Raw genomic sequence first — 26,285 nt, forward strand, 5'->3', positions numbered from 1 at the left:
ATTTTGTGTGACAACAGCAACAGACAACATGTAAATGAATGGCTATGTGGTGAGAAGACCAAGTGGTATATTACTATTATACCAGATATCTTATTGCTTAGTGTGAAATACATTCAAGTTACAGAAAAGTTACAAATTAGCACTAAGAATCCTCAAAATACCCTCACACATTTTTTTCCCTAAAACATCTGAGAATAAGCAGCAGTCATGATACATTTTGTCCTTAAGTACTCCAATACGTATTTCATATATCCCATATACAACTATATTGCAACTATCAAAATCAGGAAATTATCATTTATCCAAATTATTATATAAATTAATCATTTAAATTTCACAAACTGCTTCATTACACAAGCTAACAACAGATGTAAGCTCAACTGTTCCAGAAGCTTTACAAACTCCAGATAAGATAAATATGACTACAAAGCAAGCCATGCCTAAATCTATCAGAGAAAAACTGATAACAGCCTGAAATGTAGAGAAAATCTTAAAAGCATACAGGGGTGGGGGGAGCTCACTTTTAAAGAAGCAACAGTACAGTTAGATTGACAGCTCTGCATTGTCCGGGAAGTGATAAAAGCAATAATTTATAATAAATAAATCAATAACGTATTATTGCTTGTTTAGAAGAACTCTAGGGTCAAAATCCTAATTCAAGAGAATTCAAGAAAATGCTGCATTACAAAATGGAAATATTGGGTATAAAAAAGTTCCTTTGAGTTTTCTCAGAAAGAAGGACAGAGAATGAAGAAAGCAGAAATGAAAAGAGGTTTTTAAGATGGGTGATAGCATATTTTTATGCTGATGGGAATGATCTGTAAAAAGAGAAACTGCATATGTAGGGAAAAAGGGAATAACCAAAGGTGCTAAATGTATGACTGACATGTGCACGAATGAACCAACCAGCCCAAACTATTGGGAAAACAAAGACTGCTCTCTTCCATTCTAATACTCTGTGCTATGAAGTTAACCCAAACCTTCCTCTCCAGAACTTAACTTTTTTGTTTGGTTGGTTTTGGCCACACCTGCAGCATGCAGAAGTTCTCCAGCCAGGTATCGAACCTGCACCACAGCAGCAACCCCAAGACACAGCAGTGACAACGCCAGATCCTTAACCCTATGAGCCACCAGGCACCTCCAGGAACTTAACTTTTTACATCTTTAAAATAAATACCTGCACTCACACTCCTTCATCACTCTGACCTTACCCTGAATATCCACAGGGCATCTATTTACATGGCTCATAAGCTTTCACTGAAACTCATTCGTCAGTGACCACTATTTCAGCTCCATCCTATGCAAAATACATGAATCAACTCTTTTCTTTTTTTTCCCTTTTCTAAAGTTTTATTGAAGCATAGTTGATTTACAACGCTGTGTTAATTTCTGCTGTACAACAAAGTGATTCAGTTATACATATATACACATCTATTATTTTTCAGATTCTTTTCCCATATAGGTTAATCAAAGAATGTTGAGTAGAGTTCCCTGTGCTATATAGCAGGTCTCTGTTGATCATTCATTACATATACAATAGTGTGCATATACCAATCCCGCACTCCCATTTCATCTTTCCCCAAAACCTTTCCCCTTTGGTAACCATAACTTTGTTTTCAAAGTCTGTGAGCCTGTTTCTGTCTTGTAAATAAGTTCATTTATATCATTTTTTTAGATACCACATATAAGTGACATCATATGATGTGTTTGTCTTTCTCTTACTCCACTTAGTATAAAAATTTCTAGGTCCATCCATGTTGCTGCAAATGGCATTATTTCACTCTTTTTATGGCTGAGTAATATTCCATTGTATATATGTATCACATCTTCTTTATCCATTCCTCTCAATGGACATTTAAGTTGCTTCCTGTCTTGGCTATTGAAAAGAGCGCTACAATGAACACTTGGGTGCATTTATCTTTTTGAAGTATGGTTTTCTCTGAATTGCTGGATCATATGGTAGTTACATTTATAGTGTTTTGTTTTGTTTTGTTTTGTTTTTTGAGGAAACTCCATACTGTTCTCCATAGTGGTTACAGCAAGGCACAGTCCCACCAAGTGTAGGGGGATCCATTTTCTCTGAATCATCTCTTTTCTATCCCCATACTTTCCAATCAGTGTACCATCATAAAATCTCCTTTTGCTTAAACACATCACCCAGTGATTATTAGCTCTATATAATTTAGGTTGGCATCTATCATTTAGGTTATATAAGCATTGTTTTTTTGTTTTGTTTTGTTTGCTTTTTAGGGCCGCACCCACAGCACATGGAGGGTCCCAGGCTAGCGGTCTAATCTAAGCTACAGCTGCCAGCCTTCTCCAGAGCCACAGCAATGCCAAATCTGGGCCAAGTCTGTGACCTACACCACAGCTCATGGCAACACCAGATCCTTAACCCACTGAGCGAGGCCAGCAATCAAATCCTCAACCTCATAGTTCCTAGTCAAATTCATTTCTGCTCTGCCACGATAGGAACTCCACATAAGCATTATTTTAACCAAAAGAAGCATCACTATTCCTTTCAGGCCAGACGAATACATTTAAATAGGTGGCCTATTTTTCATTCTTTTTCAGGTAACTGTCTTAAGCAATCATAAAAAAAATCATGTAGGTAAATATACATAAATATATATCAGATTGTGAAATTCACTATTCTATATAACTCAAGAGTCTTCATAAAGTAATGAGTTTCTTGGAACAAAAATGATCATAAGCAGCAACGCTAGACCAGAAAATGTGAGATCTAATATTCTCTTCATCTATAAACATTTCAGTTCTACCATGAATTTTGCAATTAGTTCTTTTATACTTAGTACACATACATACACAAAGAAAAAGCCACCAGCTCAAGACTTTGTTTTCGTTCTTAATTCTAATACTTCATGAGGAATAACATTACACTCGTATTACTACAACACAGGTACTGAAAACCATTTTTCAATTTAAAGTACATCTGATTTCTGCAATATATGCTGAATGGACTCTTCTCAGTAAAAACTGATACATTCTAATCATTTTTAATAATCCTATCCTTATAAAAATGTCAATAATAACAATACAATTTTAAATATTTTAATTCAATTAGGGTTTGAAATGCAATGAATGCAATATTTCAAGACACTGCAATATTTCAAACAGTATTTTCACCTAGGTTCTTTTCTTCTGGGAGACTTAAACAAAATAAATGTATCTTCATCCCAAGTCACAGTGCGCCACCTAGTGCCATATGGAAATCTTACAGGGGTTGGTTCAAATACCAAATTTTCCAGTAAAAAGCATAAACATTATTCTTAAATTAAAGTTTTTATGTTTGACTGTTACAATATATAATCTAAGAAAGCAAGTGTTTGGAATGTTTACCAAAAGGTCCATATATTTCTAAGACTTTCTCCAGTCTGGGAAAAGAAATTTTTAACTTATCTGTATCCTAGGTTAAAAATATATATATAAATAATTTCTACTTTCAGCAACTTTGGTCATAAACCTGAAAAGGTTTCAAGCATTGTTTATTAAATTTTTATGTTTGTACCTCCATAAAAGTTTCTACTTTACACAAATTCTTCAAAATCCATTCATAATACTGCTTGCCCATAAAATCAAACTCCCTTCTTTTTTCAGTTTTTCAGCTCTCCAAATAATTTAGCAAAGAATCTTTCTCTTAAATTACCACTACTCAAGCTCTTCATATTTTAAGTACTATGAAGACGATATTATCAGCAAATGAACACCAGAAGCACATCAAATTCTAACAATGGTAGTAGCACTTACATCTATTTCACAAATTATGAAACTTATCTAAGATACTGAGAAACTGCTATAATTTGCTGGATGTCATAGATTGATGAGTTGGAATTCGGTCCAGTAATCTATGGTAACTTTGTCAGTTCTTAATGATCTTTCACAGCTTTCCAGAGGTAAATAAATCCTTATATGAACTGAGGCTGTCTAGACTACTACAAGGGCGAAAATTAAACTTCTATTCTTATATGAGCTACTCTGCTTTGGGATCTCTGTTAGAGCAGATATATCAAATCTTATCAATTCTATCTCCTCAATATATCTTGAAACTATAAATCCACTAATAACACCCTAACCTGAGATATTATCATGTCACCACCAACTATTAAACAGACAATGAGACAAAGACTACTATACATTCACGGAAACCACTAGCTTCTTCTCCTATAACAAAGCTAGACAACACTTTCCAAACTCTCTTGCAGATAGATGGCCATGTGGCTAAATTCTGTACACTATAATAGAGGCAAGATTGAGGTAGGCCATTTCCAGGCCCAGCTTATTTAAAAAAAAAAATCTCCTGCATCATTTACACTCTTTTCCCCCATTTACTAACCAGATGCAGAGGATCCAGCATACAACTCTCAAGAGAAAGAGAGTCAAAAGATAGAAATAGACTTGGTCCCTGAATTACAAGGTGGAAGACTGAACAAGAAATAAATTTCGAATCTGTTGATTTCCCTTCTTTGTGTGTGTGTGTGTGTGTGTGTGTGTGTGTGTGTGTGTCTTTTTGCCTTTTCTAGGGCCGCTCCCGCGGCATATGGAGGTTCCCAGGCTAGAGGTCAAATCGGAGCTGTAGTCACCGGCCTACGCCAGAGCCACAGCAATGCAGGACCCGAGCCGCATCTGCAACCCACACCACAGTTCACAGCAACACCAGATCCTTAACCCACTGAGCAAGGCCAGGGATTGAACCCACAACCTCATGGTTCCTAGTTGGATTCGTTAACCACTGAGCCACGACGGGAACTCCTGATTTCCCTTCTGAGTATGAAGAACTAAGTAATTCAGACCAACTCTTTAGTGGAGAAAAATCAGAAAAGGTAAACAGGAGTTCCCGTCGTGGCGCAGCGGTTAACAAATCCAACTAGGAACCATCAGGTTGCGGGTTCGGTCCCTGCCCTTGCTCAGTGGGTTAACGATCCGGCGTTGCCATGAGCTGTGGTGTGGGTCGCAGACACGGCTCGGATCCCGCGTGGCTGTGGCTCTGGTGTAGGTGGGAGGCTACAGCTCCGATTCGACCCCTAGCCTGGGAACCTCCATATGCCGCGGGAGCGGCCCAAAGAAATAGCAAAAAGACAAAAAAAAAAAAAAGAAGAAAAGAAAGAAAAGGTAAACAAATTATTTTTTAACATCTGTTTAAAAGCACCAGGGAAAAAAAGTGGAGGAAGAATTACAAGGCCAAGATCAAGGAACTTAAAGAGGTGAATGAGTTCAGCAATCAGGGCTGCTTTTTTCCCACAGGGACCTCTCAATTCCAAAGACACAGAGAAGGTGAGAAGTCTGACAGACTCACAGAAAGTATGGAGACAAAATCTGTCCAGGAGTTCCAGTCATGGCCAAGTACTAAAAATCCCAATTAGTATCCATGAGGACACGGGTTCGATCCCTGTCCTTGCTCAGTGGATTAAGGACCCAGTGCTGCCGTGAGCTGTGGGGTAGGTCACAGACACAGCTCGGATCTGGCATTGCTGTGGATGTGGTATAGGCCAGCAGCTGCACCTCTGATTCAACCCCTAGCCTGGGAACTTCCATATGCCACAGGTACAGCCCTAAAAAGCAAAAAAAAAAAAAAAAAAGTCTAAAAAAAAAAAACAAACTGTCCAGACCACCCCAGGCTTGAGGTTAAAACCCGGAAGTGTTTCATCCCAGGAGTAAAAGTGAACCAGAAAGAGATCAGCCCTCACAAAAGAAATGGAACCAGTCTTGATTCATCTCAATCCCTGACAGGATTAAACTACAATTGCCAATGTTCCTAGCCATCTGCCAAAATCAGAGGTAAATCTTCTACTAGACACAATTATCTTAGCATCAAATCATCTATTAAATTATTCACATACAATGTCTGCATCCAATCATAATTTACTAGCCATGCTATTAAAAAATTCAAGTAACTGAAAATAAAGAAAAGTAACAGAAAATAGATATATACTCACACACATCCAAATAACAGAGTCATAAAAGATCCTAAGGTAACTCTAATTATGGGCCCAACAAACAAAAAGATAGGATTGCAAGTTTCTGCAGAGAAGTAGAAACCTTTTTAAAACAATCAAATGGAAATTATAAAACTAAAAACTTTTTTAAAACTGAAATGGAGAACTCAAAAGATGGATTTAACAAGAAATTAGTAGGTTGAGTCAAACTAAAATATCTAGAATGAAAAGAGAAATTAAAAAACAGAAAAGAGCACAAGAGACATAGGAAATAAAATGAAGACAAACACAGTAAAAACTGACGACTAAGGAGAAGATAAAAATGCGATTAGAGCATATGCAAGCTAAGAATTTTCTAAAACTAACTCCCCCCCCAAAAAAAATCATGCCACCAAATTGAGAGACACTGTGAATTACAAAAAGAACAAATTTTTTAAACAATAAGATAAAATAAAAAGACAAATACAGGAGTTCCCTTCATGGATCAGCAGTTAACAAACCCAACTAACATCCATGAGGGTGAGGGTTCAATCCCTCGCCTTGCTCAGTGGGTCGAGGATCCAGCGTTGCCATGAGCTGTGGTATAGGTCACACACACAGCCTGGATCCTGTGTTGCTGTGGCTATGGTGTAGGCCGGCAGCTACAGCTCGGATTCAACCCCTAGCCTGGGAAATTCCATATGCTGTGGGTACAGCCCTGAAAAGAAAAAAAAAAAAAAGAAAAAAAAAAAAGACAAATACATTATGGTAAAAACTACTGACAACCAAAAAAAAAAAAAAAAAAAAATACAAATAGCCATAAGTATCTTCAAATTAATAACAATAAAACTGACAGTGAATGGCAATATAAGAGGAGGAGATTAAGAAATCCAAACTATTATGTTTAAAATAAGCTATGAGGATATATTGTACCGCACAAGGAACATAGCCAATATTTTATAATAACCATAAATGGAATATATTTAAAAACTGTGAATCACTATACTACTGTACACCTGTAACTTACATAATATTGTACATCAACTATACTTCAAACTTAGTTTGTGGTTCAGTGGGTTAAGGATCTGACTCATACCCACGAGGATGTGGGTTCAATCTCTGGCCTCACTCAGTGGGTTAAGGATTCAGCATTGCTGCAAGCTGCAGCACAGGTCACATCTGTGGCTGTGATGTAGGCCATGAGCTCCAGCTCCAGTTCGACCCCTAGCTTAGGAACTTCCATATGCTGCAGGAAAGGCCCTAAAAAGAAAAAAAGGGAAAAAAAAACTAATAAAAAATAAAGACAGGAGTTCCCTCATTGTGCTCAGGTCACTGCTGTGGCACAGGTTCGACCCCTGGGCTGGGAACTTCCACATGCCATTGGCATGACCAAAAAGAACCCATAAAGACAACCAATACAAATACTGATAATATAATGGGGTCCAGGGGGAGGATGGGATAGGGATGAGGATTAATGATTAATTACCTAAAGAGGACAGCTGTGGGAGGGGAGGGAGGAACTGGGGGTTTGGGACTGGCAGATACACAATGAGGTATATGGAAAAACTGGCCAATGGGGACCTGCTGTATAGCACAGAGAACTCTACCTCATATTTTGTGATAATCTATGTGGGTAAAGAATCTAAAAGAGAATGAATGTATGTACATGTATAATTGAATCACTTTGTTATGCAGCAGAAATTATCACAACATTGTAAATCAACCATACTTCAATAAAGACTATAAAAAATTAAAAAAACAAAAAGGGAGGTTCCATTGTGGCACAGCAGAAACGAATCCAACTAGTATCCATGAGGATGAAGGTTCAGTCCCTGGCTTCACCCAGTAGGTTGGGGATCCAGCATTGCCCCATGCCCTGTGGTGTAGGTCACAGACATGGCTTGGATCTGGCATTGCTGTGAATGTGGTATAGGCCGGAAGCTGCAGCTCCAATTCGACCCCTAGCCTGGGAACTTCCATATGCCGCAGGTGCAGTCCTAAAAAAGTAAAAATAAATAAATACATACTAAATTAAAAATGAAAAAAAAGATTAGGAACCATGATGTTGTGGGTTCGATCCCTGGCCTTGCTCAGTGGGTTAAGGATCTAGCGTTGCCATGAACTGTGGTGTAGGTTGCAGATGCAGCCCGGATCTGGCGCTGCTGTGGCTCCTGGGGTAGGCGGGCAGCTACAGCTCCGATTAGACCCCTAGCCAGGGACCCTCCATATGCTGCGGGTGGGGCCCTAAAAGGACAAAAAGACAAAAAAGAAAAGAGAAGAGAAGAAAAGAAAAAGCTCTTCAAAACTGACAAAAAAAAGCCCAAGTTTTCCAGCAGCTCTATAAACCACCAAGCAGGATAAATACAAGAATATCATACCTAACACATCAAAGAAAAACCAATGAAAATGTTAACAGAGAAAATCTTAGAGCATACAGACGGGATAAAAATTCATTATCTTTAAAGGGATAATGCTAAAACTTCCTGCTGATTTTCCATCAGAAACAATAAAAAATATAAAATACCAGAATATCTTTAAAGTTTTGGAAGAAAATTGCTAAAAATCTAGAGTATTTATCCAGCAATAATATCCTTCAAAAATTAAGGAAAAATAAAAATATTTTCAGACAAACTCTATGAGAATCGGAAACTAAATTAACTTCACTAAAAGAAATACTAAAGGAAATTCTCCAGGAAGAAAGAAAACAATCCCAGATGGAAGCATATCAACAAAGAAATAAGTGAAAAACACCACAAAGGGTGAAAATATTAGTAAAAGTAGGAACACACTGTCTACAAAAATATTATCTTTAAATTATCCTACGAAATTTAAAATATATGAAAAACAAAGTGTATTAATAGTATTACAAAAGGTAGAAGAGAAACAGAATTCAAGTGTGGTAAGACCTCTGTATTGTCTAAGAAATGATAAAAGTAATAATTTATAATAGACTCTAATAATTCAATGAGGAATGTTATAATCTCTAGGGTACTCACCAAAAGAAAAATAATATATAAGAAGCCAAGAGATAGATAGGAAAAAAATGGAGTTCCCACTGTGGCACATTAGATTTAAGAACCTGACCACAGCAGCTTGTGTCACTATGAAGATGCAGGTTCGATCCCTGGCCCAGCACAGTGGGTCAAAGGATCCAGTGTTGCCGCAGCTGCAGCTTCAGTCACAGCTGTGGCTCCGATTCAATCCCTGACCCAGGAACATCAATGTGGCACAGGTGCCGCCATTAAAAAATGAAAAAAGAAAAAAATGGAATAAAATATTTGAATAATGCAAAATAAGTAAAAAAGCAGGGAGGAAAAGATAAAAGAGAAATTCGGCCACAGAAAACAAATATCAACAGGAGTTCCCGTCGTGGCGCAGTGGTTAACGAATCCGACTAGGAACCATGAGGTTGCGGGTTCGATCCCTGCCCTTGCTCAGTGGGTTAACGATCCAGCGTTGCCGTGAGCTGTGGTGTAGGTCGCAGATGCGGCTCGGATCCCGCGTTGCTGTGGCTCTGGCGTAGGCTGGTGGCTACAGCTCCGATTCAACCCCTAGCCTGGGAACCTCCATATGCCGCGGAAGCGGCCCAAGAGATAGCAACAACAACAAAAGACAAAAAAACTAAAAAAAAAAATAAAATAAAATAAAATAAAATAAAAATACTGAATCACTATGTTAAAAAAAAAATCAACAGATAGATTTAAACCTAAATATATAAATAATAACATTATTTATAATAACAATAACAAGGATAAAAGCAATCAGAAGAAAATATTGTCAAATTGGATTAAATATCTAATTACATATTATTTAAAAGAGCTATACCTTAAAAATAAAAGGATGGAAAAAAGGGATGACCATGCAAACATTAACCAAATGAATGGCAGCTACACCAGTATCAAGGCAGATTTTAAGGTAAAATTACTGCTATAAATAGTGATACTTCATAATGATAAAATGATCATCAATCAGGAAAACATAACACTTCTAAATGTGCATCTAAAAACTAAAAGCAAAAACTGAAATCGGACAAAACCACTATCACTATAGAAGACTTTAACACACCACTTCAAGAAGCCAGAAAAAAAAATTAAGTGACAGCATAGAAGACTTGAACAACATAACTGACAAGCTTGACATATCTGACATATCCAAAACCCAGAACTCCATGATGGCAGAATATACATTCTTTGCATGTTTATGAAATTTTCCACACTGTCAATATCATTAGGTCATATAGCAGGACTCACTAAATTCCAAAGTATAGAAAGTATAAAGAGAGATAACCAGAAGAAATCTCATATGGTTGAAATTAAGGAATACATTTCTAAATAACTTACAGATCAAAGAAGTCACAAAGGAAATTGTAAAATATCTTTAAATGAATCATAATAAAAAGATAACACATCTATACTTGTAGAGCAGCTAAATAAAGCTATGCTTAAAGAGAAATGTATACCCTTAAATGACATAATACAAAGGAAAGAGGCTGAAAATCAATCATCTAAGTCTCTGTTTCAAGAAGTTAGGGAAAGAGTAGCATATTCAACCCAAAGAAAGAAAGAAGAAAAAAAAAAATAAACAGCAAAAATTAATAAAATACAAAACAAACACATGATAGTGAAAAATTAATAAAACAAAAAATGGTTATTTGAAAATATCAATGAAATGTATATACTGCTTAGCAAGACTGATCAAAAAGTAATCAGTGATAATGGCAAAAATAACCAGTATCAAGAATAAAAAAGGAATATCAATACAGAGTGTAAAACCTCTAGAAATCAAAAAGATAAATGGATGTCATAACACATCAATGAACTTGCAAATTTTGATGAAATACGCAAATTCCTTTAAAAACACAATTTACCAAATCTTGGTATAAAAGGAAACAGAAAAATCTGACTGTTTATTAAAGAAATTTTTAAATTCTAAATATTAAAGAAATATTTACTAAAGAAATTTCACAAAAGAAAACCCAGGCTCAGATGGTTTCACTGGTGAATTTTCCTAATCACTGAAGAAAAAAATTACACTAAATTCTTTCAGAGAATAAAAAAGAAGGACTATATCCCAATTCACAGAGTTCCATGTAACCCTGGATATCAGAACCTGAAAGGACAAGAAAAGTAAATTATCAATTCGAACTCTTTCTAGAGTAACAGTGAAAATTACATACACATACTCACACAAGCTGAATCGAGGTAAAATATCAATCAAGTTGATTTTAATTCAGGAATGCAAGAGTGGATTAACATTTTCAAATCAATAATGTAATTCACCATATTAACAAAGTAAGGTAGAAAAGTTTTATGTTCACTTCAACAGAAGAAAAAGGCATGTGATAAAATTCAACACTCATCCACAATAAAAATGCTTCACAAACTACAACAAAAATCCTATTTAATGATATAATCTTAAAAGAGACAAGGATGCCTACCATTACCATCTCCATCCAACACTACTGAAGTTCCCAGCCGTTGTAATAAGGTGTGAAGAAGAATAAGAGAGAAAGCATAAGATGAAACTAGAGCAGATTATTATACTAGAAAGTACAGAAGTGCTCAAAGAATATCAAATGACACAAGAGCTGGTTTGAAGGAGCTTCTACTGGCTAAATCTGGGACAATTTCAGCATCAAAATAAATGGTAGTAATAGATTATAACATTAAATAAAATTTTAAAATCCAAGGAACTTGATAGACAGGTAGGTTAGACAACTGGGGAGAATGTAAATACTTATCACCTACTTAAATAATTATTATCATCAATGGATGCTCAAACTAGTGGGTGACAGTTTACTAAGTTGCAGGGTATTTACATAGCTTCAAAGTATCTCTTAACAAATCAAGTATTAATTTCAAAAGAGAAAACAAACTTTAAATAGAAACCCCTGACAATATATTAACCAAGTGATCAGAGTTAACATGACCAACTGTAGGACAAATTGACATCATATGCTTCCTAATGTGGTACACTGAGAAGGTTACATCATCATTCACATGATATTTGGCCAAAAATACAAAATATGACTCTAATCACATGTAAACATCACCTCAATGGAATGAATTCTTCAAAATAACTGTCCTGTACTCTTCAAAAATGACAAAGTCAAAAAAGACAAAGAAAATCTGAGTAATTTATTCCAGATTAAAGGAAACCAAAGAGACTTGATAACTAAATGGATCAAGGGAAAAAGCAGCTGGAAGAGACATTAGCAAGATAATGCCAAACCTTAAATACTTACTGTAGATTATAAAATAGTATTATATGTATGTTAAATTTTCAGATTTTGATAATTGAATTGTGGTGATGTAAGAGAATGTCCTTGTTCTTAGGAAATACACACTGAATATTTAGGGATAAAGGAGTATGCTAGCTTTATGCACCCATGTTCACAGCAGCATTTTCACAGTAGTTAAAATATGGGGGGATAATGTGGGAGCAACCCTGTCCAGACACAAGTGGATGGTTAAGCAAAACACAGTATATACATACAATGGAATATTATTCAGTCTTAAAAAGGAAATTCTGACATATGCTACAACCTTCAGGACTTTAGTTAAGTGAAATAAACCAGTCACTCAAACACAAATGCTGCATGATTCCATTTATATGAGGTACCCAGCATAGTCAAAATCAGAGACCGAAAGTAAAATGGGGGCGTCCAGAGGCCAGGGGAGGAAAGAAATAGGGAGTTATTGTTTAACAGGTGTAGACTTGCAGTTTTGCAAGATGAAAAGAGTTTTGGAAATGTATGGCAGTTACGGTTGCACAACCATATAAATGTACTTACTACCACTGAAACATACACAAAAATGGTTGAGACAGTAAATTTTCTGTATTTCACAATTTCAAAAAATGGAAAAGAGTACCCACAAAGGGAAGAAAAGGAAGAAGAGAAATTAAAGTCAAACTTCTCTGAATGAATGCCATTTAAGTGTTTCAATTTTGAACCATGTAAATGCTGTGTACAATATCAAAATGAAGTAAAATCAAAAATAAAGAAGTGTCAAAAATCACAAAGAGGCTGAAGACAGTGGAATAATTTTTTTCAACATACTGAGAGAAATATTTGTCAATCTACACTTCTATACTGAACAAGCCCATCTTCCAAAATTAGGGCAGGAAAAAAAAAGCTATCTTCAGACAAAAAAAAAAAAACAGAATTTAGGACCAAAAGTCCTCACTATGGAGAATTCTTAGGATATAAAAGGCAGGAGGAAAATGATTCCAAATGACAGACTAAAAAATTTAAAACTCCGAACTTTTTATGTCTTTAAGATATAAAAGAAGGAGTTCTCTTGTGGCATAGTGGGTTAAGGATCCAACACAGTCACCACAGCAGCTTTGGATTGCTGCTGTGGTGCAGATTCTATCCCTGGCCTGGGAACTTTCACATGCTGTGGGCATGGACAGAAAAAAAAAAGAAAAAGGAAAAAAAGTTTTAAAAGAAACTGGAGTATATAATGGGACAGGATGAGATAGAAAAGAAGAACATAAGTAGATATAGTTCTGCCTGTACACCCAAAAGAGGCAGCTCCTGTCCTGAGAAGATTACATCTATCAAAGATAAGATATATCAAAATTTAGAAGCTTACATCTATCAAAATATCAAAACATCAAAAAAATCAAAACCAAATTAGTAATTGAGTGTACAGTAATTAAGAGAGAGGGGGGGAGTTCCCATCATGGCGCAGTGGTTAACGAATCCGACTAGGAACCATGAGGTTGCGGGTTCGAGCCCTGCCCTTGCTCAGTGGGTCAACGATCCGGCGTTGCAGTGAGCTGTGGTGTAGGTTGCAGACGTGGCTCGGATCGCACGTTGCTGTGGCTCTGGCATAGGCAGGAGGCTACAGCTCCGATTCGACCCTTAGCCTGGGAACCTCCATATGCCGCGGGAGCAGCCCAAGAAATGGCAAAAAGACAAAAAAAAAAAAAGAGAGAGAGGGATTCGTAAACTGAACTGAGACCTCCTCATCCCAAGAACAGACAATGAGGAATAGAAGGAAAGAGGCAAAGCACAGTAAAAACATCTAATTTTATTTAAGAATGGCCACCCCAAATCTCCCAAAGGAAGTGTTTGGACAGCCTGGATTCCCCGATAAACTGCATTCCCTCCTTCTCTTCTTGGGTTTGAGCGAGCGAGTTTAAGAAGGTATTTAGAACTGCCTGTAAATCTTGAGTTAGAAAAGTAGAACATGGGGAAGGGGAACGCACTTGCCCAAAAGCTCTCCGGGGAGTTTCACATAAGTCCCCACCTAAGATTCACAGGCCACTCTGGCCCAGCTTCTGTCCTGCCAACACCAGAAAGAGTATGGCTCCTTTAAGAGTTGGCTGGGTCCTCCGTAGGAAAGTAGGTCAAGCTGCTGGCATAAACTGATTTATGACTTTTCAAGATTAAGACATAAAAGAAGCTGATTTCCATTTTATTTTTGCCTTAGTTGCACAAATGTTAGGAGCAAGTCTATGGTTCTCAGGTTGAAAAGTACATTCACAGATAGTTCCTTTACTGCTGTGCTTTGTAACGTATGTGTTCCATTGAGTATCTTGGCAGTAACAAATATTACATAAAAAAAGATAAATAAATGAAAAATGGAAGGAAGGAAAAACGGAAGGAAGAGAGAGAGGGAGTGAGGAAGAAGACTAAAAAAACTAAGGTAGCTTGATCACTTACCATCATTTTTTAATTTCCTTCTATGCCAAGAAGCTCATTTATCACATAAACCCATGGGGTGTGACTCCTATAATAAAAATATACAGTACAAACTATTAGTCATAACATTGTCAGAAAATCAGATTTATTCATATAAAGATAAAAATATCATCCCCACAAGTTTCTTATTATATTAAACAATAACAAAAACATCACTCTTTTATATTGTTTGAATATACTATAGCATGTTTTAAATATTCTATGCTGAATAATACCTCAATGCTCTCAAAAAAAATTAAATGGAAGAGAAAGAGTAATAATTGCATAAACAGTCCATGATATCCCAATCCAGAGACTTTAAACTTTTTTTTAACTACAAGCTATAATTACACACACACATTTTACATCATGACGCACACATTTAACTGAAACAAAGTTTGTTTTGTTTTGTTTTTGCCTTTTTAGGGCCGCACCCACGGCATATGGAGGTTCCCAGGCTAGGGGTCTAATCAGAGCCGTAGCTGCCAGCCTACACCACAGTCACAGCAATGCCACATCCGAGCCGCATCTGCAACCTACACCACAGCTCATGGCAATGCCGGATCCTTAACCCACTGAGCGAGGACAGGGATCTAGCCCGCAACCTCATGGTTCCTAGGTTGGATTCGTTCCCACTGCACCACGACAGGAACTCGAAAACAAAGTTTTATGAAGTGATATTTAGCCCTACTGTTAAGAGATGCACTCAGATATTTCCTACTCTCTGACCACACCTACTCCTTGCTTCTCTGGTGTTGATTCCACTTCAGCCATAGCATCCTCTTTAAATTCCCCAACATGCCAAACACACTCCTGCCCTGGGGCTTTACACTTGTAAAGTCCCCATCTGGATCACTCAAGACTGACTCTAACCTTAGCCACATGTCACCTTCTCAGTGAAGCCTTCTCAAGCCCTCTTTTTAAAATTGCAACCCATTTATCCTGACTCCCAACACTGGCATCCCACTTTTCTCTAGAGCACTTATTACTTTATTTACTTACTTGGTGTACTATCCATCTCTCCCCACAAGAATGTAAGCTCCATGATGTACACTGGCTTTCTTACTGCTGTAGCCTCAGCATACAGAACAGTGCCAGGCACTGAGGAGGCACTAATTAAATACTTATTTACTAATGAATGAAGCCCATACTAAAGAATCTTTGCTTACAAAATTCTTCTTGCCTTCTACATATTCAAAGCCTAGCAATTCTTCAAGGCCAACTCAAAAGTCATCTTCAAGAAGCCCATTTTGACATGCCAAGCTGACAGAGATCTTCTTCATCTGAATTCACAGACCACTTCATCTGTAATTTTTACCTCTAAAAAGTGGGGGAAAGTGTGATAGAGTGGAAAGAGTGTATAAAGGCATTTGAGTCCACTGAATCACTGGTCATGCGACTTTAAAAAGTCATTCAACCTCTTTGAGCATCAGTATTCCCACCTATAAAAATGAAGGCTAGGTTGTTTACCCAAGAAAATTTTTTCCACACAAAGATCTAACAAATGTTCAAAGAAGCTTTATTCATAATATCCTCAAACTGGGACAACCCAAATATCAACAAGAGATAATCAAATTGTGGCATCTATACAGTAGAATAGAAAGCCATACAAAGGAATGAACAACTGATACACACAAAATGAATATCACAGACATTAGGTACAGAAAAAGAACAGGGACACAAAAACATACATACTGAATGATTCCATTTTTTTAAAAAATTTTATTAAGAGTATAGTTGTTCATAGTATTGTGCCAGTTTCTGCTACAGAGCAAAGTAAGCCAGTCTCATATATATACATACATGCCCTTATCTTCCATCATAGTCTATCCCAAAACACTGGATAGAGTTCCCTCTGAAAATAGGACCTCATTGCTTACGCATTCTAAATGTCATAGTTTGCATCTCTTAACCCCAAACTCCCAGTCCATCCCACTCCCTCCCCTCTTCCCCCTTAGCAACTACAAGTCTGTTCTCTATGCTTGTGAGTCTGCTGTTTTTCAGGTCAGTTCATTTGCCATATTTTAGATTCCACACATATAAGTGATATCATATGGTTTTTGTTTTTCTCTTTCTGACTTATTTCACTTAGTATGGTAAGTAAATACTTCACTCAGTACTGAATGATCCTATTTATATGAAGTTTTAGAACATGAAAAACTAATCCTAGATGAAAATATTAAAAGAAGGCTGCCTTGGTTGGAGGGAAAGGATTGGAAAGAAGTACAAGAGAACTTTCTGGGAAGATGGATTGTGGTAGTGGTTCACAACTATACATAAATTTGCCAATACTTATTGAACCATCCACTTAAAAAGTGGGTATACTTTTTGTATGTAAATTATACTTCAATAAAACTGATTTAGGAGTTCCCGTCATGGCTCAGTGGTTAACGAATTTGACTAGGAACCATGAGGTTGTGGGTTCGATCCCTGGCCTTGCTCAGTGGGTTAAGGATCCAGCGCTGCCGTGAGCTGTGGTGTGGGTCACAGACGAGGCTTGGATCCCGCGCTGCTGTGGCTGTGGTGTAGGCCGGCGGCTACAGCTCCGATTCGACCCCTAGCCTGGGAACCTCCATATGCCTTGGGAGAGGCTCTAGAAAAGGCAAAAAGACCAAAAAAAAAAAAAAAAAAAAACTGATTTAAAGAAAAGGGCAGGAGTTCCCGTCATGGCGCAGTGGTTAACGAATCCGACTAGGAACCATGAGGTTGTGGGTTCGATCCCTGCCCTTGCTCAGTGGGTTAACGATCCAGCGTTGCCGTGAGCTGTGGTGTAGGTTGCAGATGTGGCTCGGATCCTGCGTTGCTGTGGCTCTGGCGTAGGCTGGCGGCTACAGCTCCGATTCGACCCCTAGCCTGGGAACCTCCACATGCCGCAGGAGCGGCCCAAAGAAATAGCAAAGAGACAAAAAAAAAAAAAAAGAAAAGAAAAGAAAAGGGCACACAGCTTAGGGGAAAAAAATGAAGGCTATCCTTAATTTATTAGGTTGTTAGGAGGATTAGATGAGAAACACATCTACTCAAATCAGCACAGCACAAAAGACTGCACACTGATATGGGACCGAATTCGAGTGGGATGAATTATTGTAGCTACTAGCTAGATAACTTTTGACAAGTCATTAATCCCCCAGAACTTCAGTTTTCTCTTTCTGTAAAGAGAGTAATTTCTACTTTATAGAGTTAAATGGCAGCATACTAGTTTCCACCAATTAACACAGTATCTGTTACATAACAAGTACTTAAATAATATACAAAACTCAGCACACAGTAGATGCTCAATTGGTGTTATACTCTATTCCCCATTTCCCTTGGACAAGAATTTCCTCCTCTACTACATTTTAGGATCCTAAAAGACAGGATAAGCATCTCAATGATCTTCTCTTTCTTCCACTTAAGGTTACAAATGGTAGGCACTCAACAAAGATTTTGAACTAAAGGAAGGAAGGAAGTAGGCTGGTTTATTGATTAAGTAAAATTGGCTCTTTTGAACTCTTCTTATTTTGGTCATTCTAGAACCAATAAGTGAGCTTTCCAATAAAGACAGGTATATGCTAGACACCAACAACTTTTTTAGGGCAGACACAATGTTTTATGTATCATATGATCCACATGCACTGGAAAACAGATTGGAAATAGACAAGAAGCAATGTGGATTAAGAGCATAAACTCTGAAGTCGGACCCAAATTCACATCCCAAGACTGTCACTTAAAATCTATGTAACAGTTATCAAGACAGTGTGGTACTGGTACAGAAACAGACATATGGACCAATGGAACAGAACAGAGAGCCCAGAAATAAACCCAGATTAATTACTGTCAATTAATCTTTGAAAAAGGAGGCAAGAATATAAAATGGAAAAAGACAGTCTCTTCAGCAACTAGTGCTGGGAAAACTGGACAGATGCACATCAATCAGTGAAACTAGAACACACCCTTACACCGTGGCTTAAAGACTTAACAATAAGAGAATAACACCATAAAACTCCTAGAAGGGAACATAGGCAAAACATTCTCTGACATCAATTGTACAAATGTTTTCTTGGGTCAGTCTCCCAAGGCAATAGAAATAAAAAAAACATAAACTATGGACTATGGGAGCTAATCGAACTTACAAGCTCTTGCACAGCAAAAGAAATCATTAAAAAAAAAAAAAAAGACAACCTTCAGAATAGGAGAAAGTAGTTGCAAATGATGCAACCACCAAGGGCTTTATCTCCAAAATATACAAACAACTCATACAACTCAATAACAAAACAACAACAACAACAACAACAAAACCCAATCAAAAAATGGGCAGAAGTTCTAAATAGACATTTCTCCAAAGACGCTCAGATGGCCAGAATGCACATGAAAAAATGCTCAACATCACTAATTATTAAAGAAATGCAAATCAACACTACAATGAGGTACCACTTCACACCAGTCAGAATGTCCATCATTAATAAGTCTACAAATAACAAATACTGGAGAGGGTGTGGAGAAAAGGGAACCTTCCTACACTGTTGGTGGGAATGTGCATTGATAAAACCACTATGGAAAACAGTATGGAGGTTCCTCAGAAAACTAAATATAGAACTACCATATGATCCAGCAATTTCACTCCCAGACAAAACTTTCATTGGAAAAGATATGTGCATCCCTATGTTCACTGCAGCACAATTCACAATAGCCAAGACATGGAAACAACATAAATGTCCATAGACAGATGAATGGATTAAGAAGATGTGGTATATATACCAAAATGGAATACAACTCAGCCATAAAAAAAGAATAAAATAATGCCATTTGCAACAATAAGGATGCAACTAGAAATTCTCATTCTAAGTGAAGTAAGTCAGAAAGAGAAAGACAAATACCATATGATGTCACTTATTATGTTAAATCTAAAATATGGCACAGATAAACCTATCTACAAAACAAAACAGACTCACAGACTTGGAGAATGGACTTACAGACTTGAAGAATGGACTTGTGGTTGTCAAGGGAAAGGAGGAGGGAGTGGGATGGATGGAGAGTTTGGCATTAGTAGATGGCATTTAGAATGGATATGCAATGAGTTCCTGCTGTATAGCACAGGGAACTATATCCAATCACCTTTTTTTATAAGGCTACATCTTTTTTATTTTTATTAAAATATATTTGATTCACAATGCTGTGCCAATTTCTGCTGTACAGCAAAGTGACCCAGTCATACATATATATAAATTCTTTTTAATATTCTATCATGGTCTTATGATAGAACATGAAAGAAGATAATATGCGAAAATAATGTGTATAAATATACGTGTGACTGGGTCACTTTGCTGTATAGCAGATATTGACAGAACATTATAAATCAACTATAATAGAAAAAATAAAAATCTTTTAAAAGTTTGAAGTCAAACATAAGAAAAAATTAAATAAACTCCATGTAACCTTTAGGCAAGTTATTTAACATTTTGAACTTCACAGTTCACACTTGTAAAATGGGGGTTAAAATATCTACCTTGTAGAATTATTTTCTAAATCAAAGAAATTAGGTATGAAGCACCAAATGACAGAGAACTGGTGCTCATTAACTGGAAAATGTACTCTAATGGAATGATTATGAGTGGTTTTTTTTCTTCGCTATTTTGCAGATTTTCTGAAAATGTAATTGTACAGCAGTTACAACTTTAAAAGGCTGTAGTAATTTAAATTTAAATGTATTCAGGTGAGGAGATTGAGAGCAAAACAGGAGGATGCTAAGCTCACCTCTCCCTATGAACATATCAAAAATACATCTACATGCAGAGCAATTCTCACTGAAAACAAACTGGAGACTGGTGGAAAGACTTATATAACCAAGGCTGTAAAGAAAGATCCACACCAAGTCAGGAAGGAAGAGAAGTGATCAGGTTGGGACTCACACTCGAAGGATGGAACACAGAAGTAGGAGCATTACTTGAACTTGGAGATTCTCCTTGGAAAGAGGGGGGTTTGAACCACATTATGGGCACCCCAGGCTTGGGGTCCAACACCAGGAAAACAAATGCTCTTCAATGGTTTGAAGACTAGTGGGACTAGGAGGGGGACTCTGGGAAACTTGAACTCCATTCATGAAGAGCGTGCACATGTTTACTTATTCCCAAAATAAGGCAGAGGAGGCAGACTGAGAGCCTGCGTGGGATTGTACCAGTTTCTGTGACTAGCCCAGCATACACCCTGGCCCATCCTGCTCTGCTGCACAGCTCCCCATTAGGGTAAAGGCTGTGCTGTCAAGGATGTGCAGCTGTGGGGGATGGCACCAACCTGGACCTAGCTCTGCAGCTGACTGGGGCCAGGGCGGCTATTACTGGCACTCTCAGAGGCAGTAGATTGGGAGGGGTCTGGACTCTGATATGCCAGAACAGCCCCAACATATGCCCCAATCCACACTGAGTGCCTGTTGCAGTCCCTCTTGCTGCAGTGCAGCTCCCTTCTGGGGAAAGATGTCAATGCTGTGAAAGGGGGAGGGCACATGCTAAGAGGCAATAGAACCACTTCAGCTCCAACCCTCAAGGCTTCTGCTCCAGCACCTTGGTACATGAGCCTGGACCAGATAAAGCAGTATCATCTACTGGGCACAGAAGTCCTGGCTCACACCTGGCTCTGGCTCTAGCCCTTCCTTCTGCAGCCTTACCTCCCACTAAGGTGACAACTGCCAGCAAACCTGGGGAAAGACTGTGACTCATGCTCACTTCAGATCCAGCTTCCCCATCAAAGCCACCAGGCACATAAAGACTGCATAAGGATGCATCCACATAAAAATATCCCTTTAAGATCAGGATAGGCAATAGGTTTCACAAAATTTCATAGAGACAAAGAAAGTTAAACAAAATGAAAAAAGAGAGGAATTTGTTTCAAATGAAAGAAGATGATAAAAGCCCTGAAAAACAACTAATGAAACATATAAATAATTCAACAGAAAAAAGAGCTCAAGACATTGGTAAGAATGATAACTGAATTAGGGAAAAGAACAGATGAACAAAGAGAGTTTTAACAAGGAACTGGAAAACATAAAAAAGAACCGGTCAGAACTGAAGAATGAAATAAACAAAATAAAAAACACACCAGAAGGAATTAAGAGCAGGCTAGATGACAGAGAAGACTGCATAACTGATACGGAAGATAGAATAATGGAAATACCCAATCAGAACAGCAAAAAGAAAAAAAAAAACCTTTTTAATGAGAATAGTTTAAGGGACTTCTAAGACAACATCAGGCATACATAATTCAGATTATGGGGATCTCAGAAGGACAAGAGAAAAAGAAAAACGTCAAAAATATATTTGATAAAATAATAGCTGAAAATTTCCCCAAACTTGAAGAAGGAAACAGATATTCAGATATAAGAAGCACAGAGGATCCCAAACAAGATGAACCCAAACAGATCCACACCAAGATATAACTAAAATGGCAAATTAAAGATTAAGAGAGAATTCTAAAGGCAACAAGAGAAAAATAAAGAGCCATATACAAGGGAACCCCCAAGAGGCTATCAGCTGATTTTTTTGCAGAAACATTGCAGGCCAGAAGGGAGTGGCATGATATATTTAAAGTGCCGAAAGGGAATAACTAGCAACCCAAGATATTCTACTCAGCACAATTATCATTCAGAATTGAAAGAGAGATAAAGAACTTCTCAGGGAGTTCCTTCAAGGCTCAGTGGTTAATGAATCTGACTAGGAACCATGAGGTTGCGGGTTCAATCCCTGGCCTTGCTCAGTGGGTTATGGATCTGGCATTGCCATTAGCTATGGTGTAGGTCACAGACGTGGCTCAGATCCCGCATTGCTGTGGCTGTGGTGTAGGCTGATGGCTGTAGCTCTGATTCAATCCCTAGCCTGGGAACTTCCATATGCCACAGGTATGGCCCTAAAAAAAGCAAAAAACTCAGACAACCCAAAAATAAAAGAAATTCATCAATACCAAAACCAATCCTAAAAGAAAAAAAAAAAAAATAGAAGAGAGGTCAAAAAACAATAGAAAAGATCAATGAAACCAACATCCGGTTTTCTGAAAAGACAAACAAAATTTATAAGCCTTTAGCCAGGCTCATCAAGAAAAAAGAGAATACAAATAAATAAAACAAGAAATAAAACAGGGGACATTATATCCAATATCAGAGAGGTACAAAAAAATCATAATACTGCAAACAGTTATATGGCAACAAATTGGACAACACAGGAGAAATGTATAAATGTATAGAAACCAAGACTGAAATCAAGAAGAAATAGACAATCTGAACAGACTAATCACTAGCAGTGAAATTGAATTAGTAATCAAAAAACTGACAGCAAACAAAAGATTGGGAACAGAAGGCTTCATAGGGGAATTCCACCATACATATAAAGAAGAACTAATATCAATCCTTTTCAAACTATTCCAAAAAAAAAAAAAAAAAAAAAACTGAAGAGGAGGAAACACTGAAATTCATTCTACAATGCCACCATTATGCTGATACCAAAAAGAGACACGGATGCGCCAAAAAAAATTACAGGCCAGTATCTCTGATAAATATAGATGCAAAAACCCCTCAACAAAATATTAGCAAATAGAATTCAACAATATATAAAAAGAATCATACACATGATCAAATGGGATTTATTCCAGGGATGCAAGGGTTTAATATCTGCAAATCAGTCAATGTGATACAACACATTAACAAAAAAGGATAAAAATCACATAATCAACTTAACAGACACAGAAAAGGCATTTGATAAAATTCAACATCCAGGAGTTCCCACTGTGGCTCAGTGGTTAATGAATCTGACTAGGAACCATGAGGTTGCGGATTCGATCCCTGGCCTTGCTCAGTGGGTTAAGAATCCGGCGTTGCCATGAGCTATGGTATAGGTTGCAGACATGACTCGGATCCTGAGTTACTGTGGCTGTAGGCTGGCAGCTACAGCTCCGATTCAACCCCTATGCCACAGGAGCAGCCCAAGAAATGGCAAAAAGACAAAAATTCAACATCCATTCACGACAAAAAAAATTCATCAAGGAGTTCCTGCTGTGGTTCAGTAGATTAAGAACCTGACTGCAGCAGCCCAGGTTGCTGCGGAGGCACAGGTTCGGTCCCCAGCCCAGCACAGAAGGTTAAAGGATCCAGCACTGCTACAAGTGCAGCAGAGTTCACAGCTGCAACTCAGATTCAGTCCCTAGCCTGGGAACTTCCATATGCCACAGATGCAGTCATCAAAAGTAATAATAAGGGGGGTTCAAATGGTGCCATAGGAAAATCCTAAACTCATCTCCTCCTATCAACACAACTCTAAAACTACATATGGAATAATTTCCTAGGAAAGGGACATGAAAACTGGGTAAACAGAGCCTTCATAACAAAGGGTAAAAGGACAACATCAGGATGGACAGGAATGGCAGAGGATAGGAGAGGCAGAGATATAGTTTCACCAAGGAAAACCCACACTGTGTCAGTTCATAACTGGAAGGGATCGCAAAGATATGGATCTTTGCCCTGAAAAGTGAGGGATTCAAGCTCCACATTAAACACTCTAACTTCTAGATTGTGTGCAGGAGAGACCCCTAGATCCCAAAACAACTGGCTTTAAATGCCAACAGAAAATATGCCCAGGAAACCTACAAAACTGCAGAGAGGACAACCCACCCTTAAAGGGCTTGTAGGTAGACTTACTAAACCCAAAAATCAGTGCCAAAACACTTGATTTGAAAGTGCATGGACCAGAGTTCCCTTTGTGGCTTAGCAGTTAGCAATCCCAACTAAGATCCATGAGGATGCAAATTCGATCCCTGGCCTCACTCAGTGGGTTAAGGATCCCATGCTGCTGTGAGCTGTGGTGTAGGTCTCACACTGCCGTGACTGTGGCATAAGCCAGCAGCTGTAGCTCCGATTTGACCCCTAGCCTGGGAACTTCCACATGCTGTAAGCAAAAAAAAAAAAAAAAAAAAATGCATAGACCATAAGCGATGAGGACCCACATCTACCAGAAAGGCAGGATCCAATTAGAACACAGGCACTGAGACACAGATAATCCCCTTTATCCATTTCACTCTACTCCCCTCCTGTCCCTTCCCTTCTGGTAACCATTATTCTGTTCTGTTATCTATACGTTTCCTTTGGTTTAGTTTGTTCGCTTATTTTTTGTTTTTATATCCCACACAAGTGAAATCTTAACAGATTGTCTTTCTTTGTCTAGTTTATTTCACTTAACATAATACACTCAAGGTCCTCCTTACTGTTGCAAAAGGCAAAATTTCATCTATGGCTGAAGAGTATTCCATTGAACGTGTGTGTATACATATATATACACACCACATCTTCTTTATCCATTGATCTATTGATAGACACTTAGGTTGTTTCTATATCTTGGCTATTATAAATAATGCTGCAACAAACATGAGGGTGCAGGTATCTTCAAATTAGTGTTTTCATATTATTTAAATAAATACCAGGAAGTGTAGCAGCTGGGTCACATGTAGTTTTTTTTCGAATTTTTTGAAGAATCTCCACAACATCTTCCACAGTGACTGCACTAATTTACAGTCCAACAAATAGTGCATAGGGGTTCTCTTTTCCCTACATCCTAACATTTGTTATTTCTTGCCTTTTTGATCATAGCCATTCTGATAGGCAAGAGAGGATATCACACTGTAGTTCTGATTTGCATTTCCCTATTAATTAATGATGCTGAACACATCTTTTCATGTACCTATTGCCATCTGTATGTCTTCATTGGAAAAATATCTATTCAGATCCTCTGTGCATTTTTTAATCAGTTGTTGCTTCTCTGTTGTTCAGTTGTATGTGTTCTTTATATAATTTGGATATTAACCCCTTATAGGGTACATCATTTGCAAAACTCTTCTCCCAATTGGTAGCTTGTCTTTTTGTTTTGTTAGTGATTTCCTTTGCTGAACATAAACTTTTTAGTTTGGTGTAATCCCATTGTTTGTTTTTGTTTCCCTTGCATGAAGAGACAAATCTAGAAAGATATTGCTAAAACCAATGTCAAAGAGCATACTGTTTTCTTCTAAGAGTTTGATGGTTCCAGGTCTCACAGTCAAATCTTTAATCCATTTTGAGTTGATTTTTGTGTGCAGTGTGAGACAGTGGTCTAGTTTCATTTTTTTGCATGGGCTTCCCAGTTTTCCTAGCACCAATTATTGAAGAAAACATTCTTTCTCCACTGCATGTTCTTTGCTCCTTTATCGTTAACTGATTGTCCATATATGACTGGGTATATTTCTGGGCTCTCAATTCTGTTCCACTGATCAAGTATCTAGTTTTTCTGCCAATATGATCTGTTTTGCTTACTATGGCTTTGTAATATAGCTTGAAATCAGGGAGTGATACCTCCAGCTTTGTTCTTTTTTCTCAAGTTTGCTTTGACTATTCAAGATCTTTTGTGTTTCCAAGTATTTTTTAGAATTTTTTGCTCTATTTATCTGAAAAATATCCTTGGAATGTTGATAGGGATTGCACTGAAACTGTAGACTGCATTAGATAATACGGACATTTTAATAATATTAATTATTCCAATCCATGAGCATGAAATATCTCTCCATTTTTTGTGTGTTTTCAATTTCTTTCAACAATGCCTTACACTTTTGAGTCTGAAAGTCTTTCAATTCCTTGATTAAATTTATTCTTAGGTATTTTATTCTTTTTGTTGCAATTTAAA

General features: G+C 37.5%; 1 protein-coding gene across 3 annotated transcripts in view; it reads right to left on the bottom strand.

Moving 5' to 3' along the window:
* The window catches only part of SCAPER (S-phase cyclin A associated protein in the ER), a 429,066-nt gene that overhangs the window by 396,116 nt on the left and 6,665 nt on the right, over positions 1 to 26,285 (bottom strand). For all 3 annotated transcript variants that reach the window (XM_021099014.1, XM_021099012.1, XM_021099013.1), the window contains exon 2: positions 14,608 to 14,674. In XM_021099014.1, the coding sequence (XP_020954673.1) occupies positions 14,608 to 14,613 (6 nt within the window). In that variant the 5' untranslated portion in view covers positions 14,614 to 14,674. The remainder of the gene's footprint in view (positions 1 to 14,607; positions 14,675 to 26,285) is intronic.

Source organism: Sus scrofa, chromosome 7 (genome assembly GCF_000003025.6).
Source record: "Sus scrofa isolate TJ Tabasco breed Duroc chromosome 7, Sscrofa11.1, whole genome shotgun sequence".
Lineage (NCBI taxonomy): Eukaryota > Metazoa > Chordata > Mammalia > Artiodactyla > Suidae > Sus > Sus scrofa.